The following is a 17,835-nucleotide window of genomic DNA, read 5'->3' on the forward strand; positions in this document are numbered from 1 at the left end:
AATAATTATATATTTCTCCAAAGTGAATCTCATCCCCTGTTTTGTTTACTTCTGTGTCATTGCAGGGAAATGACACTTCACCAAAAGTATGTTGATCCAAAGCATGTTTCCTCATGCCAAAGTATTCTTCCTGGACTCAGCACCCGAACTCTCAATGTGGAGCCAGTAACCTAATTTGCAAGGAACATTCTGAGGAACAGCTCCATCATTTTTTTCCCTGAGGCTGGCAGGAATGTAACTGGATGGATGGTTTCTGGTAAAAAGAAAGGTCTTGTGGACCCAGTCAATAGGGATGGATCTTTCCTCAGTGTCAGCCAAGTGTAATTCTGACTCAACTCAGTTAGGCCAAATGTCTTGAATTCAATTTTGTGTAATTCATGTTTTCTCAGTTTTCTTTGTGTGTCAAGCTGAGGGAAACAGTTAAAATTCCCCTCTCCAGAATCCACGTTTTCTGATCAAACCACTTAGCTCCACAGATTCAGAATGTTGGTGTCACAGCTTTTCAAGGACAGTCCGGGGTCATTCCGTTCCCTAATTCCATCACTGAGTTAAGCAGATCGTGTTAGCCATCCTATTTTCAAACACAAAGGCCACAGGAGACAAATGTTCTGAAAGATGTTCACTTCAGCTCACAATTCAAACTGCCTTTCCTTCTCTCTGGAGAGCCAGTACACCTCTGTGTGCAGCAGGAGCAGCTGGTGTTCAGCTCACACAGGTTGTGAAACAGAACATTCGGTTGCTTTGTCATGATGAAGGTGACTATTTTTACAAGGTCATTAAACACTTTGTGGACCTCACACCGGGAACAGAAGGTTTTTGTTTTGTTCCAGGCAATGAGGCTGTTCAATTTCCTATCCATTGCTGTTGCCTCAACAGAGCAAACATTGTTTAAATGAACCTCAACTCAAATTGGGTTCAAAGAAAGAAATCATTGATCAAATAAACAATTCAGAATCCAGGTCAGTGGTATAATATGATCTATCCATTCTATTCGGTAATCAGTTCTCAATCCAAATGCATACTATATTTGCCTTCCAGATGTATTTATAACAATATGAGCTGCTACTATTGTTGTTTTGTCAAAGAACTCTAACAAATTAGTTAAGTAAGACCTACGTTTTCTAATCCATACTGACAATCCCACAGGATCTTATTTGCATACAGGTAACTACTTTCTTTCTAATCACCTTCTATTTAATATATGTAAGACTTATTAGTCTATAAGTACTTGGTTGTAGTTTATCACCCTTTTATGGATAGGTGATATATTAACAATTTTCCACACTGTGGGTATTACCTCTGTCTTGAGTGACTCTTTGAAGAGGTCTGCTAACAGCCTATGAATAACATCTCATTTCTTTAAGTACAACTGTTAGAATACCATCTGGCCCTGGAGATCTGTTTATCTCAAGTGCTCTAGTCTCTGTAACACTTCTGCCTCTTCCAAACTCATACTATGTAATGCAGAACTTTGCCTTTCCTCAGCCTGAGGCACAGTTTTGATTTCTTCTTTTTTTGATCGCCTTAGTGAAATATCCAGCTTTTCCCCTTTCATTGTCTAACATTCTCATTTTTATGTAGGGGTCACATTGCTTAATCCCTTACAATTTTTAATGTTATAAAACTATTTTGTGATAACCTGTATTGCAATACATTATTATTCTCTCTCTCTCTGAGCACTATTATCCTATTTTACCTGTGCTTGCAGGTCATTATATGGCTTTTTACTGAATCCAGTTATTTTTTAATCGTTCAGTAAGATGTACTGTAGAAGAGGGAGCTGCTGTCGCAGAAATGCAATCTGAGAACAGTATATTACTGGTGGGCTTGTCAGCGCCAAAGAGAAAACAGGTAGACATACTTTAGACAATGGAGATCTGTCAATTACAAATCTACTGTGTTTACTCAAACACACTACAGTTTTAAATGATTAGGTTGAGGATTCAGCGTATAATTTAATTCCCTAATAAATATTATTTATTATTTATGTCAGCAGCCATATCACCCTGCAACTCACAACTGGCAACCCACTGAAGCTAAGCAGGTGTGAGCCTGGTCAGTACCTGGATGGGAGACCTCCTGGGAAAAACTAAGGTTGCTGCTGGAAGAGGTGTTAGTGGGGCCAGCAGGGGGCGCTCACCCTGCGGTCCATGTGGGTCCTAATGCCCCAGTATAGTGACGGGAACACTATGCTGTAAAACAGGCGCCGTCCTTCGGATGAGACGTAAAACCGAGGTCCTGACTCTCTGTGGTCATTAAAAATCCCAGGGCGCTTCTCGAAAAGAGTAGGGGTGTAACCCCGGTGTCCTGGCCAAATTTCCCCCCTGGCCTTTACCCCATCATGGCCTCCTAATAATCCCCCTCTATGAATTGGCTACATTACTCTGCTCTCCTCCCCACTGATAGCTGATGTGTGGTGAGCGTTCTGGCGCACTATGGCTGCCGTCGCATCATCCAGGTGGATGCTGCACATTGGTGGTGGTGGAGGGGAGTCCCCGTTACCTGTAAAGCGCTTTGAGTGGAGTGTCCAGAAAAGCGCTATATAAGTGTAAGCAATTATTATTATTATTATTATTATTAAACACATCAGGATATGGCCAGACATTGTCAAAAGTTGCTGGTTAGCAATTTGTCGCAGCAGAAAAGTTCAAATTCGGCAGAAATAACCGTTCTCTTTCTAAATGGAGAACAGTCCTTGGCGCTGGCCGCTAGCAGCAGGGGTAGTGGCTGTGAGTCGAAGGAGGAGGTTCCCACTGCGCCAGAGGAGTCAGGGAATGTAATCTCCGCATTAGGAAACACAAGGCCAGGACAATCTGAACAGACTGAATGACAGCAGGGAAGAATTCTTCCCTCTCGTGCGATATCTGCAGAATCCCATGGCAGCAACAGATGAAAGTGTGGTCAGCCAAGTGAAATTGTGATTATAAACGGTGTCAGCAGCCATATCACCCTGCAACTCACAACTGGCAACCCACTGAAGCTCAGCAGGCGTGAGCCTGGTCAGTACCTGGATGGGAGACCTCCTGGGAAAAACTAAGGTTGCTGCTGGAAGAGGTGTTAGTGGGGCCAGCAGGGGGCGCTCACCCTGCGGTCCATGTGGGTCCTAATGCCCCAGTAGAGTGACGGGGACACTATACTGTAAACAGGCGCCGTCCTTCGGATGAGACGTAAAACTGAGGTCCTGACTCTCTGTGGTCATAAAAAATCCCAGGGTGCTTCTCGAAAAGAGTAGGGGTGTAACCCCGGTGTCCTGGGCAAATTTCCAATTGGCCCTTACTAATCATGGCCTCCTAATAATCCCCCTCTATGAATTGGCTACATTACTCTGCTCTCCTCCCCACTGATAGCTGATGTGTGGTGAGCGTTCTGGCGCACTATGGCTGCCGTCGCATCATCCAGGTGGGGCTGCACATTGGTGGTGGTGGAGGGGAGACCCCATTACCTGTAAAGCGCTTTGAGTGGAGTGTCCAGAAAAGTGCTATATAAGTGTAAGCAATTATTATTATTATTATAAAGCATTCAAAGGGTAAGGTGGAGAATGACTTAAACTGTAGAAAACAATGACAAAAAAGTAAGTATTTTGTATTTAGGGTGGCACGGTGTCACAGTGGTTTGCATTACTGTCTGATTCCCTGGGTGCTACTGTATCGGTGTGCAGGTTGCATGTCTTTCCCAAGTTCCCATGGGTTCTGTCATGGATGTCGGAAGGGATGAACCGTGGAGAGGCAGGAGAGCAGAAAAAGACCCATATGCGTAGCGGCGGAACGGGGGATCAGCCCGGGCTCAGCAGTTCAGGAGTCGTATAGAAACCAGTGCCCTCAGGCAGCGGACGAGGGGCGACCTGGTGCTTGGTGGGTCTCAGCACATCCGAACGTCAATACTGAGCGCAGGAGAATAACTGACCCAGAAATATATAGCCCCAGAGAGAGAGACACAGGAAAGACAGCAAAACACAGGAAACTAGGGACAGGACAGAGTAGGATCGCCCTCTGGCTGCAGAGGGCGTGACAGTACCCCCCCCCCCTTCATGGGCGGCTCCTGACGCCCATACAAATAAGTGAGCTGCACAGCACTGGGGGGAGGAAAAACCTCATTTAACTTAATGGAAACCTCCGGGAGTCTGGCTGCAGAGGGCGTGACAGGTTCCTTCCGGGTGCTCCGGTTTCTTCCCATAGTTCTAAGATAAACTAGTAGGTATGCTCTGGGAACATTGGCCCTTGGGTGAGAGTGTGTGCATCTATGTTTGTGCCTGCCCAGCAATGGACTGGTGTCCCATCCTGGGTGTATCCTGCCTTGCGCCCATTGCTTTCTGAGCTGGGCTGCATCTCCTCTGAGGCCCTTTATTGGATAAAGTGGTTAGAAATTGAATGGATAGAAGGTGCATAACTATGATACCACTTTAACAAAAGGCAAAAACCACCCCATACACAAACCATCCAAACGCCTCCACTAAGAAAGTAGCTGATGATGCCTACAGTGAATGATGCCCTGCTGTTCACTGCCAGCTGCATAGCTGCATACTGTATTCATCACTGGGAAGTCAGCTCCTGTTCACCCTGGTTCGCTCTGACACGGCAGCACACCAAACATGTGGTAGACATAAAACACTAAAACAAGTTTCTTTGCCTTGCAAAATTATTCATTCCCTGCCAATAATATCACATTTTGATGAAGAACAAGTAATGTACATATAACGTATTGCAACTGAATTTCTTCTTTTCAGAATTGTATTGATCAGAGTGAACACTGTTATCTGTGAAGAAAGTTGAATTTCAGCATAAACGGCAAAGGTAAAGGAAATAAAATGAACATAAGTGAAATTTGCTGATTATATACAGTAAATTGGCTTAAGCCCCATAAGTTGGTACCTGATAAATGCACCCTAGGTAGCAATGACTGCTGTTAATATTTTTGGATAGGTCTGTACAAGATTTGCAGAGTGGGATATTGTAATTCTGTCTACTGTTCCTGGCACAACCGTTCCAGTTCGGACAAGTTCATTGGGGATAATTGATGGATGACAATTGTCAAGCTTCATCATAGTTTTTCTATTAGGTTCAAGTCAGAACTTTGACTGACCCATTCTGGTTTTGTGCCTTAAGCTACTGTCCTCCTTATTGAAATATTAATTTTTTACTCAGGATTTGTTTTGGTAAAAACCAGCCCTCTCTCGCCAGTCAGCCATACAGGCCAGTTTAGTGTGGGGACATGGTTATTGTCAACGCATTAACAGTGACTCCCATCTCAGACACAGACATTTACAAATCTTTCGAAGTCACTGTTGCCTTCACAGTGACATCCCTAACCAGGTTCCAGCTTGCCTGGCTGCTTAGTTTGGAAGAGTGGTCTGATATCTCAGAGGGTAAGGAAATGTCTCCCAATATCTATCACTTTAGCGCTGACTAGTTCTGAGAACTCCTCGGTCTTCACAGTTCATCTGCTGTATCCCTTTTGTGAGTCAGAGCTTGAATCTCAATGTCAGTTTGAGTGAACTTGGACAGACGGGTCCTTTTACTCTGAAATCCACATTAAATCACTTTAATTACACACTAACAGAGAACATTGCACTTACGTAAAATGGCATTGAATAACTTTGCAATTTAATATCTTCTCATTTTCTTCATAAATCCAATCTATTTACATAAGTACTATCACAGTTTTTTTGCCTTATGAATTTGAAGTAGATCGTTTGCTTTCTTAATAAAAAATCTACTTGAAACGTATCATGACTTTAACCAAAAAACATGAAACCTTTGCAGGAGATGACTTTTGCAAGCCACTGTATGTGCAGAAATACCTGTTTAATAAATACTCTCAATATTGTGTTGAAACTGAGTATTGTGTACATTTATATTACATTATAGCACTTGTTTAGGTTAAAACTACTCCAGCAGAAAGCAAAGGTTATGGGGGCCATTCTCACAACAAACATTTTGACACTGTAGTTCAAGTAGGGAGCTGCGTCAGCATGCGTAGGCTGCAAAGGAACAAGTAAAGGTTTATTCCACACTGAAACGAGAAGGAAAGAAACACAGCAATTCGGCTGTGGAGGCTTCTTCGGGTGTGAGTTCCTATAAATAAACTGTGTTCCACAGGAGGCAGAACAGCCCACAAAAAATTGGACCCACAGAAATTGTATAAGAAAATTGAGATTATTTAAAATTTTTAGGCAAGTTCAAGTACCTCTGTTCTCATTTCTTGACTTACTGCAATTAAAGGGTTTTAATCCCCTATTCTCTCCTAAGGGAAGATACCGCTGTGTTCCTCATAGTGGGGCTGTAATACTACTGCAACAAGCAGATAATTTTCCTTTGAGCAATGAAGATGCTCACCAATCTCTGTGAATCACAATGTAAAGGAGTGAATAATGCATAAATATGAACCAGACATGTCAAACACTCCACCTGTGTAATGAGATTTTAAGAAGGAGTTCCCTTTGTATCACAACATCATTTGGTCGGCTGCCTAATAAGAAACCGCAGCCCGATGTGTTCGAGAATCTAAAGAAAATATACTGCTTATGGCTCAAACAGCGCGAATATCCGACTCTGCCGGACTGTAATATTATTAATAGTCATTAAAGTATTTTTATATAAAATATTTGGGGCCAAGGGCCAGTTAGGTACACCCTACTCTTATTTTCTCACAGGTAAGATAAGAGATAAGATAAGATCACTTTATTAGCCACCTACAATTTCTTGCATTAGGAATTCGTCTTTTCGCAGACCCCAGCTTGCTCTCCATTCTGGTTCTTGGCACAATGCCCCTTTAAAGCCATTAAACGCTTGCTCACATCTCTCGTCCAGTGCACTCTATTACTGTTTTTTGGTTATGTCTGTGAGCACAGAGCCTTTGTCAACGAACCTTGGCAAAAACCTGAAGCACTAGGCCACGAGTCACAGGAAGGGGCAGGTTTGCTTATCGTGGTTGGCTGCAGTTTGTCGAGCAAGACCTTGATCTTGTTGACTTTCGGCTTCAGCTGTGGCCAGTGACCTGGTACCTCAGCTACCTAACTTCCCTCATATTAAACAGCTTTCAGCTACATTTACTGCCGGTCCCGCGTGGTGGAGCTGTTGTAAAATGTCCCTTCAGTGTTGCAGAAACTTAGTGCAGGAGCTGCTGTAGATCATGACATCATTAATATACACACCTGCTTATTCTTTGGCTTCCCCCAGCACCTCGTCCATTAATCACGGGAAAGTTGCTGTGGCCCTGTGTAATCCTAATGGCTTCACTTTAAATTGGAATAGTCCTCCGAGTGTCTTGAAAGCAGTCAAGGGCTTGGACCTGGGAGTAGGTGGCACCTTCCAGTCTCCTTTACAGAGGTCCAGTATGCCATAAAAGTGGTTTTCCCTGGCCTCTGCAGGATTTTAATCCACCGGGGGCATCTGGGTAAGTACTCATCTTGGATTTTCTATTTAGTGAAACAAAGTTCACACAAAATCTAAGACTTCTGTCTTTCTTCCGAACTAGATCTATGGGACTGCATCATTCACTCACAGATGGTTCTGTTAAGTCAAGTAGAATCATCACAATACAAAAATGAAATCCATGCAACCAAGAAACATCATAGTTATACAGAGCTATATAACGAGGCAGAAGTGGGTGAAATTAGGGTTGACCTTCTCCAGAGCTCCTGTTTGAAACTCCGTTTAGCACTGTACTTCCATTATCTTTCAGGTCAAAATGGATACTGCGGTATAAACGTAAGCATCATGTGAACGTCTTCATCTGAAACAGCTCTTTGGCATCAACAATCGAACAGAGGAATCCGCAGTTACTGTACAGTATGTCCCTTTTTCCCAGATCCTAGTCCCTCTCAATTCCATAGAGATATGATAATTAATAGGTAGGACAGATCACGACTTTTACAAATCCTGACTTAGCAGTATGAAAGTCTTTCAATTGCTCTTTGATGTTTGGTTGGTCAATCTGACATTTTTAGACCTAGTAGTAACCCTGGGTGGCAGACGAACTGGACATGCAGTAAATAACTACTTAATGTGAGGTTTTTGTACATGAGAGCAACCAGTTTCCACTGTCTTGTAGTACATAAAACATCAGCTGCCTTTTCACCTCCCATGTATACTTTTGAGATTGAAGAATAAAACAGCATATAATTTCCTTTTTATAAAACATAATCAACCTGCTCTTTCAGTGGAACGTGTTAATCTGAAGTTCAGCAGTTGTAACAAATGAGATGTTGATAGCAGTTTAAAGGCAAATAACTCCTGGACAGAGAACAGAGAAAGTTTTCATTTTTAATGTTTGAGGTATTCTTATTCTTGATGTACAAGATGTACTGTTCACCATGACATATGCTTTTTATTGTAACATTAGCTGCACATTTTAGAGCACATTGTCTTTCTTTGATGTTACAGAGGATATTCGTTTGAAAGCAAAGAACACGTTTGTTTTTTAAATTTGTTTAAAGTAAAAATTTGTTTTAAATTAAATTTGTTGTGACACTTCAAAAGCCTATGCTGATGCTTTTGAAGTGTTTCAAATATGTTAATTGCAATGAGAAATTAATCATTTATGCCTACAGTCTTTAAAATATTCCTCCACACCCAGGCAACAGAAACAGAATTCTGAAAAAAAGAGTCCTTTTCATGAAAGCTGTAAAACCACGTTTCACCTGTTGAAACTTTTTCGCATCATTGTAACCACAATCATGTTAAGAGACTAAAATTCCTAGTTGACAGTTTTCCCTCCAAACAATTGCAGTCCAATGAATTTTAATCCAACAGAAATTTCAATTGAAAATATGTAAGCAAATAGGACTTATTTTGTACACCTGGGACAGATTCTATTGTGGAAAAGTCTTCCAGAAATTAATGAAGTTGGATGCCCTTCCTCAAGGAATAGATTGTCAAAAGCTGCATGTTAACCTACCTGCTTGTCTTTGGAAGTTGGGGAAAGCATACTGTATCTAACAAGTGGAGGAGAATGCAAACGGCACACACAGAAACGCACACCAGCCATCAGAAACCACAGCACCGACCACTGCAGGACCATGGTACCTCATGACCATCGAGAAACCCAAAGAAAATCCCCAGCTCTGTCTTTTGCTTCATCTTGACCAAGACCGGTAACTTCTGATGTGACAGCAACTGTCCACTAGATGTGGCTATAGTGTCTGGCAATCACACCAAGTTGGGTTTTTATCACTGTTGTGTGTCTGGTCTGTGGGGAATAGAAGTTAAAGGCTGTCACGTTACCTTTCCACCTTTTCTTCTCTGTATTTCTAATTTGGTGAAGCCTAGTATCCATGCTGTTATTCAAACTGGCAAGAAAACACCAGACATTTCAACAGCGCATAGAGGCGTAAATCCTTTGTGATAGTGTTCACGAAATGCTGAAAGAAATATGATCTAGTAAATTTTAGAAATGCTAAAATTACTCTAATAGAGTAAAATGACTGCTTCTTAATTACATCCTCCTACTAACCAAATGTTAAAATAGTATAGTAACAAATCTAATTATTTCATTCTCCATGGTGGAGAATCTCCTACACCGATCCTGTTGTTTCACGATGAAGAATACTTAATAAAAACTCACCTCCAAATGATCGGTGTGATTAAGGGTCAGACAGGTAAGGAACAAGGCACCCAGCCAGGTTGATGAAAGCAACACTCTGGCTTCCTTCAAAATACAGCTCCATGGCATCCCAGGACCAATTAGCTATGACTGTACCTACTGTACAGTACCAAAGAGGCCATGTAGGCTGAATGGAACAAATTCACTGAAATAGTCAGTATTTACCATTGACTGGGGAATAGCTCAGTAGGGTTAACAATGACTAGCAGAGCCCCTGCATGTCCATGGTTTAAAAGGCCAGGGGCCAGGAATCTGAGCAGGGGGGACATTCTTTAATTACCTTTAATACTGCTGTCCTAGGGTCACCTTTGAGGTTATGCCGAAGAAGCCAAAAGAACTGCAGATCTTTTTTCCACATCTGTTTGCCTGCCTTAAGCCATACAGGATATTTTTCAAAGGAGAAAGATAATGCCAGTGTAGCAGGCTTTTTTCTTTTTTTGTTTTGAGCACATTACAGGACAAGACAGTGAGAAATTCGTGGACGGTGAAAAATATTTTTAAAAGTAGGTACTGTAGGTATTGGGTGTTCAAAAATAGAGATGACTAAAATGTTGTATAAGTACAATGTTCATCTTCCTGTTAATTACGGTCGAATTCACCAGTTTAATGCATGGAGCATGTACAAAGGTGTTATTATTACATGTTATTATGTTTTATATATATATTATTGCATATCCAATATTTATTACTGAAGGGGGTGTAAGGGTACTGAGGATAACTAACATGAATTTGCGTATTCTCTGGTGGCTAAAATAAAGATGATGAAGTTTTCAAAGCGGCTTTCTCCAACTTCTGCCAAGAGAAGGAGACTGTTGTTACTGAAAGTAAATCGAAACCAAACTTAAGAATGTTTATATATCCACAGCAAACCCATATATAAAGCAATGCCAGCTTTCTTTCAAATCAAATTGAGCAATACTTCCATCCATTTTTAAGACAAATAATGCTTTAAAAATGAAACAAAAGAACATGTAACAAACTGTGCAGTTATCCAGTAGATAAGGAGTGCCTTCAGTACTGCAAGAAATATCACCCCTGTGTTTGCTGTCTGTTGCAGTCACAAACAGACTCTCTTTCTGAGGAGCAGCATAGAGGACGTCACTCCTGTGGGTGAATCTGATTATTTTAGAGGCAGAGAGCAGAAAACAAAAATGAATGATCATAGAAAGATTTAAAACTACCTTTTAACCTCCCCACTGGAAGTGGTCCATTGGCAAGCAACCAAACATCTAGGAATAACAGAGCAGAAATCCCACATTTCCCACTGATTTTAGGGTGACAGTTTTAATAGAAGTGCTTAATTAACAACGTCACACATAAGCTAGAATAGTGTGGCAGGCCGTTTCTCAGTGAGTCACGATGCAGTAGGTTTTCAAGTAGGTTATACTTCATACCAGACCGACAGAGTAATGCATCCCATTGTTTTTATCCTGCAACAATATTTTCTTGTCTATTGACAGTAGTAATTGGGGGGCAAAATGTAAAACGTATGCAGAAATGCCAACATAGCTATATATTTATATACTGTATATATTTCTTATAATTATAGAGCTATTGTTTTCCTATAACTTATATGCTGCAGGGGTGGGAACAATAACATGATTCAGACACAACTTATTTACATTTGCATATCAAATTACTTCTGCACAAAGACGAAATGCCCCCTTTCTCACCTGCCATCTTGAATTACACGGAGTATGTCTAGATGCACTCCACACAAGTATTCTTTGAGTTCAGCAAAACCTACAAGTCACTCAAGTGAATTTCAGCATTTTTTTTAAGAGTGATAATAGTAATATACAAGGTCTCTAGCTGTGCATAATGTTTTAAATTTCACAAAAATGCCATTTCTCTTACTAAGTGGTCTACAATATTAACATTTATATTTTAACCTGTTCCCCCTGAATATTGATAATATCTAATTTAGGCTACATGGTACAGTGAAGCACACCAGTTAGGTAAGTGCTGTTCTGTTTCAGCAAAGTCAAGTCTTCTTCTTGCCTGGAAAGGGGCTTTATTGGATGGTGTGGAGCTAATTAGGCCCAGAGGACACAGGTCAGCCTCAGCAAGTACCCTTCTGGCCACAGTCATATCAGCTTCAAACATGACTTCCCTGAGTCCATTCAGAATGCACGGAGACTGTATAATTATGAACTATGTGCTCTGGCATCTGTCACTCTGGAAGACAAATTCAATCACGTTCACAAAAAGACAAATTAACATAACTGCGTGCTTTATTGATATACACAGTAAAGCAATTTATAATACAATAGTAAGGCATATATTTGGTGGAATTTGATATGTTGTGAAGGAAAAAAGTAAAATGTTTTTTTAATGAATAATGGCAAAATACTGGGGTTAAAAATAATGCAGTAGCTCACAAATTAAATGAAATAACATGCCGTGTGATACATAGTTCTACTGTTAATGGTTTGTATTAAATATTGTTGTGGTTACGTACATTAATGAAGTGTTTTAGAAACATACATAAAGCCTCAATAAAGCTTTCAAACTCTTGCTCAAAAGAACAAACTCAACCCACAAAAAAAAACCAAACAAGTAAATCCTAGCTATTAATAAAAACTCAAGGAACAGCCGTGCAATATCACCAACTTAATCTGCTATACAGTATGTAACTGAAAAGAAAAACGAATGAAATTAAACAAAACAAAATTAAGTAGTACCATACTTGTTTGAATAAAAAGACGGGGGTGGTTTATCAGGGCATTTCCCTTCTGTAGTGGCTTACCCTGGTGATTGTATAGTTTTTAATTTGATTATTTTTTCATGAAAAAAAAACTTCAAAAAATGAAAATGTTGATGCCAAAAAACAAAATACATTTCCAGATGTGGCCATATGCCATGTTAAGTGTACCATGAAATAAAACTGAGGTAGAAATTGCATGATTATAAAAATGACTGTTGTTTCTGTCAGAAAGTAACCAAAACTGCTCACAAGCATGCCCAACACATTCTAGTGGTTCACTTAAAAATAATTTTTATAAAATAATTACTTGGACGCAAAACTCCACTTAATAGTCTCTGCTAGGACTGGGACAAAGACAGGTCTGCTCACGATCACAATCTATGAAAAATTGTCTGTTATCTCACCTTGAAGTTAAAAGGGTACAATGATTTCATTGGCATGTCTGCAAGTTATACCAGAAATACAACAGTTTCCCTTTCTACCTTTTTAAAAAAATATTCTGTTGAATCCATGCTTGATAAAAAGCTATTCACAAATGGTTGTGGTTAAAAGACACTACTTTGTAAAGTACCAAAACACAATGGTTAAAATATGAATTTGCCTAGTTTTGATATAACTTTCCGGCATCTCAGCAAAAATGCAAAATCTTATATACTGTGTGCTTTGACAATGAACAAGAGTACTAAAAAATCTGATTGTAAAGGTTATTTCAGAAGGAGCACTGTTTTAGGGACCTGGTGAAATAAAACAGAAGAATGACATATGACCTGATGAATAATTTGGTAACAATAATAGGCATTTTCTTTTGTAAGCAAGAAAAATAACACTGATTATGATTACATTACACACACACATGTACTGAGCGGTAATGTTCGCAAAAACAAATGCATTGCCTCTGAATGTTTTTTTTTTGCCTTTTTTTTTTGGTTTTTATAAACAATAAAATTTGTCTTTTATAAAGCACCCTTTTAGTTTACAATCTTTCATTATAATTGTTACAAACGTTTTTAAACAATCTGAAACGCATACAAATTACCGGCAAGTTATTTAACTCACGAGATTTTTACATTTAGGTTTGATTTGTTTCTTTTTCTTTTTGTACAATTGCATAGAAGAGTAAAACCTGCCATTGTTAACAAAACAATATTAGACTTAGGAAACTACTGAAATCTACAATTTTATTACCACTACCCTTCACAAAAATATAGATTTTTTTTTCTTTGTAAACGTTTACAGTCCAACTCTATTCGGTGTATGAATTATTATAAAAACCATGCTTGATATTCAGAAGCCAGTGTAGTAGGAAAAATTCTGCTAGTCCAGTGTCTCATCGTCTGTCATCACAGTCACCAGTGACCGCATTGCTCTCCCCAGGTCATCTGCCATGTGGAAGAGACTCCCTACATTGTTACCTGTGTGAGGAGAGAAAGACAGAGATTGGTTCACCAACAGGTCTGCTTAGATAAGATAAGATGACATTATTGGACATATAACATTTCTTGCACTAGGAATTTGTCTTTTCGCATACCACAGCTTGCTCTCCATGAGACACACAGACAGGGAGAGAAGCTGGGCGTCAGGGCGCAGGGTCAGCCATTTATACGGCGCCCCTGGAGCAGCTGGAGTTAAGGGCCTTGCTCAGGGGCCCAACGGAGTAGGATTCCTTCCAGGACCGCTTCATTAATGTCTGTCCAGTCAAATGAGACACTGGACTTTGGCCGTCCAGCCTTCCTGAAAATGACCACCGCACTGTGGTGTCCATAGAGATGAAGCAGCTCTCCGACACAAATTCAGAGCTTTGCGAATTTCTTACTATGCATTGCACTGGGCTAACGCTGAATTCCGATAACTCATTTGACAAATAAAGAGGGAAAAAAAATAACAGCTCATTTCTTTCATAAAGTTTGTTTTGTTTTATATCCTTTGCTGGTGACAAGTCAAAAGCTGTGGTTTAAAAGAATGCATAAAAACAAAAAACAATTTACTTTCCCCACTTACTGAAGGCAGCATGGAAACAGGCACACTTTATTATAGAAGTACATTATTTATCCCATTAACTACAGCAGATAATGGATATTTAATAGTGGAAGAAGGGAGGTGATATGGAAACTTTCCAGAATAATGAGCATGGTACCGAAGAATGTTTTTATGGAAAAAGAAAATGCATCAAAACGAGATGTTCATTATTCGTACACCGATTTCATCTCCTCCTGCACAAAACTGGGCGCTCTTCAAAATGCGATACATTGCTGGAATTCAAGTGGAACCTAAGTAAACTAGCTGTACTTTCAAGCCTCCAGTTCTGCAGCTACAAAATCCTTGTTTTCTCTGCTTCCTTCATCAGGAAGCTTGACTTGGTCTTTTTACTTTTTGAAATGTGGAGGGTTAACATTATTCATGGGATTGTGATGGCTCATACACCACCATTCCCGCTTGTGTAGTTATCAGCAGGACTCACATTGTCTCTGCTGTTTAATTAAAAGCTGCTTATAGAGTCTTTGCTGAAGATCACATTGTGCTCCAGCTCTCTGCTCTTAACTGACACCCCCTGCTCTTGGGGCAAATGGGCCCCTTGCTGATCTTTCAATTGAAAGTCATAGCCCATTAGATTAAATGGCACTGGCAGGAATGTGGCCTTAACTTGCTGTGCTAGAAGCATGATCCAACATTATCAGACCTCGAATTTCACAATGAGATGCTTTTAAGCACAAAAAAGTAAATACCGTCTTAGCAAACTTTCTTCAAAACGTGCGTTTCCTGAATGCACTACACGAACACACGATTTTATGTGCTCACACCCTTATTAAATATCTTAATCTACGGTGTACACAACTACAGTCTGTTTATCTACGGAGAACTAAAGTTCCTTCAATTTCTCGTTTGAATTGTACGGAACTCACGAATCTTTTTTACTTCAGAGCTTTAACTGCAGCTCTTGTGAAACAAAAATAGAGTATTTTAATCTCCCAGCTGGTGACATAATTGAAATTAGGTGGCCATGCATTTAAATTTTTTTATGACCACAGCACTTTTCCAAGTAAATATTCAGATTCTTGCAGTGATATGATATACCCTGATTTGGACAGCGGCAGGACGTCGGGCCTGTGACATGAGCTGGAAGCTATCTTCCCTCTTTCGAGCTTTTGTTTAAAATATCCCCCAGAACTAGAACCAATGAAGGAACTGCACATTTTAAATAATAATAGTGGCAAACTAAAAGCGAATTTCACTGCTAATTCTACTTTTCCAATTGAAACCTTGTCAATCTTTATGTTAATGAAAGAAACATAGGGAAAACATTCCCCGATGACTTTTTTAGACAGCTTTCGTGCTTTCGTGAAGTCTTATCCCATTGATCTGCACCAAACACTCTACATATATTTCTCACATGCATTTTACCACAATTTGATTTCAAGCAGCCAGATCAGCAATGAACAGCTGCTGCTGCCAGAACCACAATGCACTGTACCATGCAGTGGGGACGATGGGAGCAATAGATGCCTACAGCAACTGTATTTATCATTTTGTTTGCTGGTAACACTCTTCAAAATGCAGAATTGCTGTAAAAGAGAGTATTTGGCAGAAATTAAAAGTGCATGGTTTAAGTCCTGCTTTAACTACATTTTAAAGTGACACCTGCCTTCTCCACTGTGCCTTTCACCTAATCATTTGAAAACAGTGTCTAGAGAGCATCTCTGTTAATGCCAGCAAGCTAAAATCGAAGCTATTGCAGCAAACACAGTTGTTAAACCCACTCAGAAGAATTGTGCTTATTTGCAGACAAACATTCTCTTCAGAGGTTTGTTCGAGAGATTCTCATAAAACAAATTTTCGTCGTGGTAAAAGTATTACTACTGTTCGATAGGTTTGCTTTAGCTTAATTCCAGGCTATATGGGTTCTAATGCTGAAATCAATATCACAATCAGAAAGCGAGGTAACACGGTACAAAAACTGTGACTGTCTTTTACTGATTACTTGTACTTTCTCAGCTTAAAACACGTAGCTTAGCCGTTTTAAGCATACGTGAACAGAATAATAATTTCACTTGAAGTAACTCTAGTGACAGTACAGAGACCCATTTAATTCTTAAAAGTGGGTTTTCTTGCACAAAAGGTGAGCTGACAGCAGCACAGCAGCATGCAGCCTAACTGGAGCAGAGGTGTGAAGGAGCACTGCACAGCAGGAAGACAGAACGAGAGACCGTGCTGAAGCTGCAGTCTCACTAACCTCTCTCACTGGTTTCCCAGGGCCACTCCTTCCTTTGAGTGACAGACGGAAGGGATGAGAGAGAAGAGGAGAAAGAAACCAAAAGAAATAACAGACAGTAAGAAATCTGTGAAGTAAAACAAGAAAGGCAGAGGCCACTTGGAAGTCACTGGTATTAAGTTTTCTGTTTACCAAAAGGGTTAAAAGTACTGTATAATGAAGAATATAGAGAGAGATACCAAACGAAGCTGTATGAACATTACCTGACAGAAGGGGTTGTAACAGAAACTTTGAAAAGCAGCCATAAAATACTAATTTAAAAAAATAAAAACTCACAAACTAATCTCTAAAAGCACTGGCATTTCCTCTGGCAGTTGTTGAGTTTTCTGTACTGTTCTGTGACTTCTATGTGATTATTTCCTGGATTTATTCCTGCTGTTGGTCAGATTGGTTCTGTGTTTTTTACACAAAAACACAACACAAATATCCCTAGAAGCTCTGACTGAGATGTAAATGGATGCGGAAGTACATCAATGATCCACATGCGAGATGGCCTAACGTTTTCTCGAAGGACATTATAGATGTTGTATGACGTGAAGTTCTTCATCGTGGCACATAACTGCGGCTGAAGCAAGGACTGGGAATCCATGTGGAGGCAGAAACCAAGATTTTCAGCAGGTAAGAGAAGAAACAACAAAGAACAACAGAAAAAATATAAAAGCATTCACAGCACAACACCCGTAATGCCACTTTCGTTTTCCTCTTGCAGAGTTCAAATTGAACAACTGGATTGAAAAAACAAAATGACACAAGCAATATCTGGAAATGTTTTATAGAACATTTAGGAAGGCAGTCAAAAAAAGAGACAAGGATTGAGAAATATGGACTTCAGAAGTGACAGCTTTCCACTGTTTTTCTAAATACCTGTTACCCTCAGCTGGAAAAGCCTACAAGTACTACTCAGCCAGCAGCTGTGTCACCCTGTTACTCACTGCTGGCAGCCCACTGGAGCTCCGCAGGTGTGAGCCTGGACAGTACTTGGACGGGAGACCTCCTGGGAAAGCTAAGGTTGCTGCTGGAAGGTGTGTTAGATGGATATGTGTGGGTTCTAATGTCCTAATATAGTGACGGGGGCACTATATTGTAAAACAAAGGTGCTGTCCCTTGGATGAGACGTCAAACTGAGGTCCTGACTCTCTGTGGACATTACACATCCCAGGGTGGCTCTTGAAAAAAATAGGGGTCTTAACCCTGGTGTCCTGGCCACATTTCCCCCTGGCCTTTACCAACCATGGCCTCCTAATAATCCCATCTCTGAACT

The 17,835-nt window shown here is 40.2% G+C and overlaps 1 protein-coding gene across 13 annotated transcripts in view; it reads right to left on the bottom strand.

Annotated features, from left to right (window-relative positions):
* Positions 1 to 11,816: 11,816 nt before the first annotated feature.
* dmd (dystrophin) overlaps positions 11,817 to 17,835 on the bottom strand; it is a 728,682-nt gene continuing 722,663 nt past the window's right edge. For 10 of the 13 annotated variants that reach the window (XM_088646795.1, XM_088646880.1, XM_088646889.1 and 7 more), the window contains one exon: positions 11,817 to 13,719. In XM_088646795.1, the coding sequence (XP_088502921.1) occupies positions 13,622 to 13,719 (98 nt within the window). In that variant the 3' untranslated portion in view covers positions 11,817 to 13,621. Of the gene's footprint in view, positions 13,720 to 16,535; positions 16,568 to 17,835 lie in introns of all 13 variants that reach the window. The other 3 variants (XM_088646900.1, XM_088646813.1, XM_088646852.1) reach the window with 2 other exon arrangements.

Source organism: Lepisosteus platostomus, chromosome 2 (assembly GCF_059453375.1).
Source record: "Lepisosteus platostomus isolate fLepPlt1 chromosome 2, fLepPlt1.hap1, whole genome shotgun sequence".
In the NCBI taxonomy this organism is placed as follows: domain Eukaryota; kingdom Metazoa; phylum Chordata; class Actinopteri; order Semionotiformes; family Lepisosteidae; genus Lepisosteus; species Lepisosteus platostomus.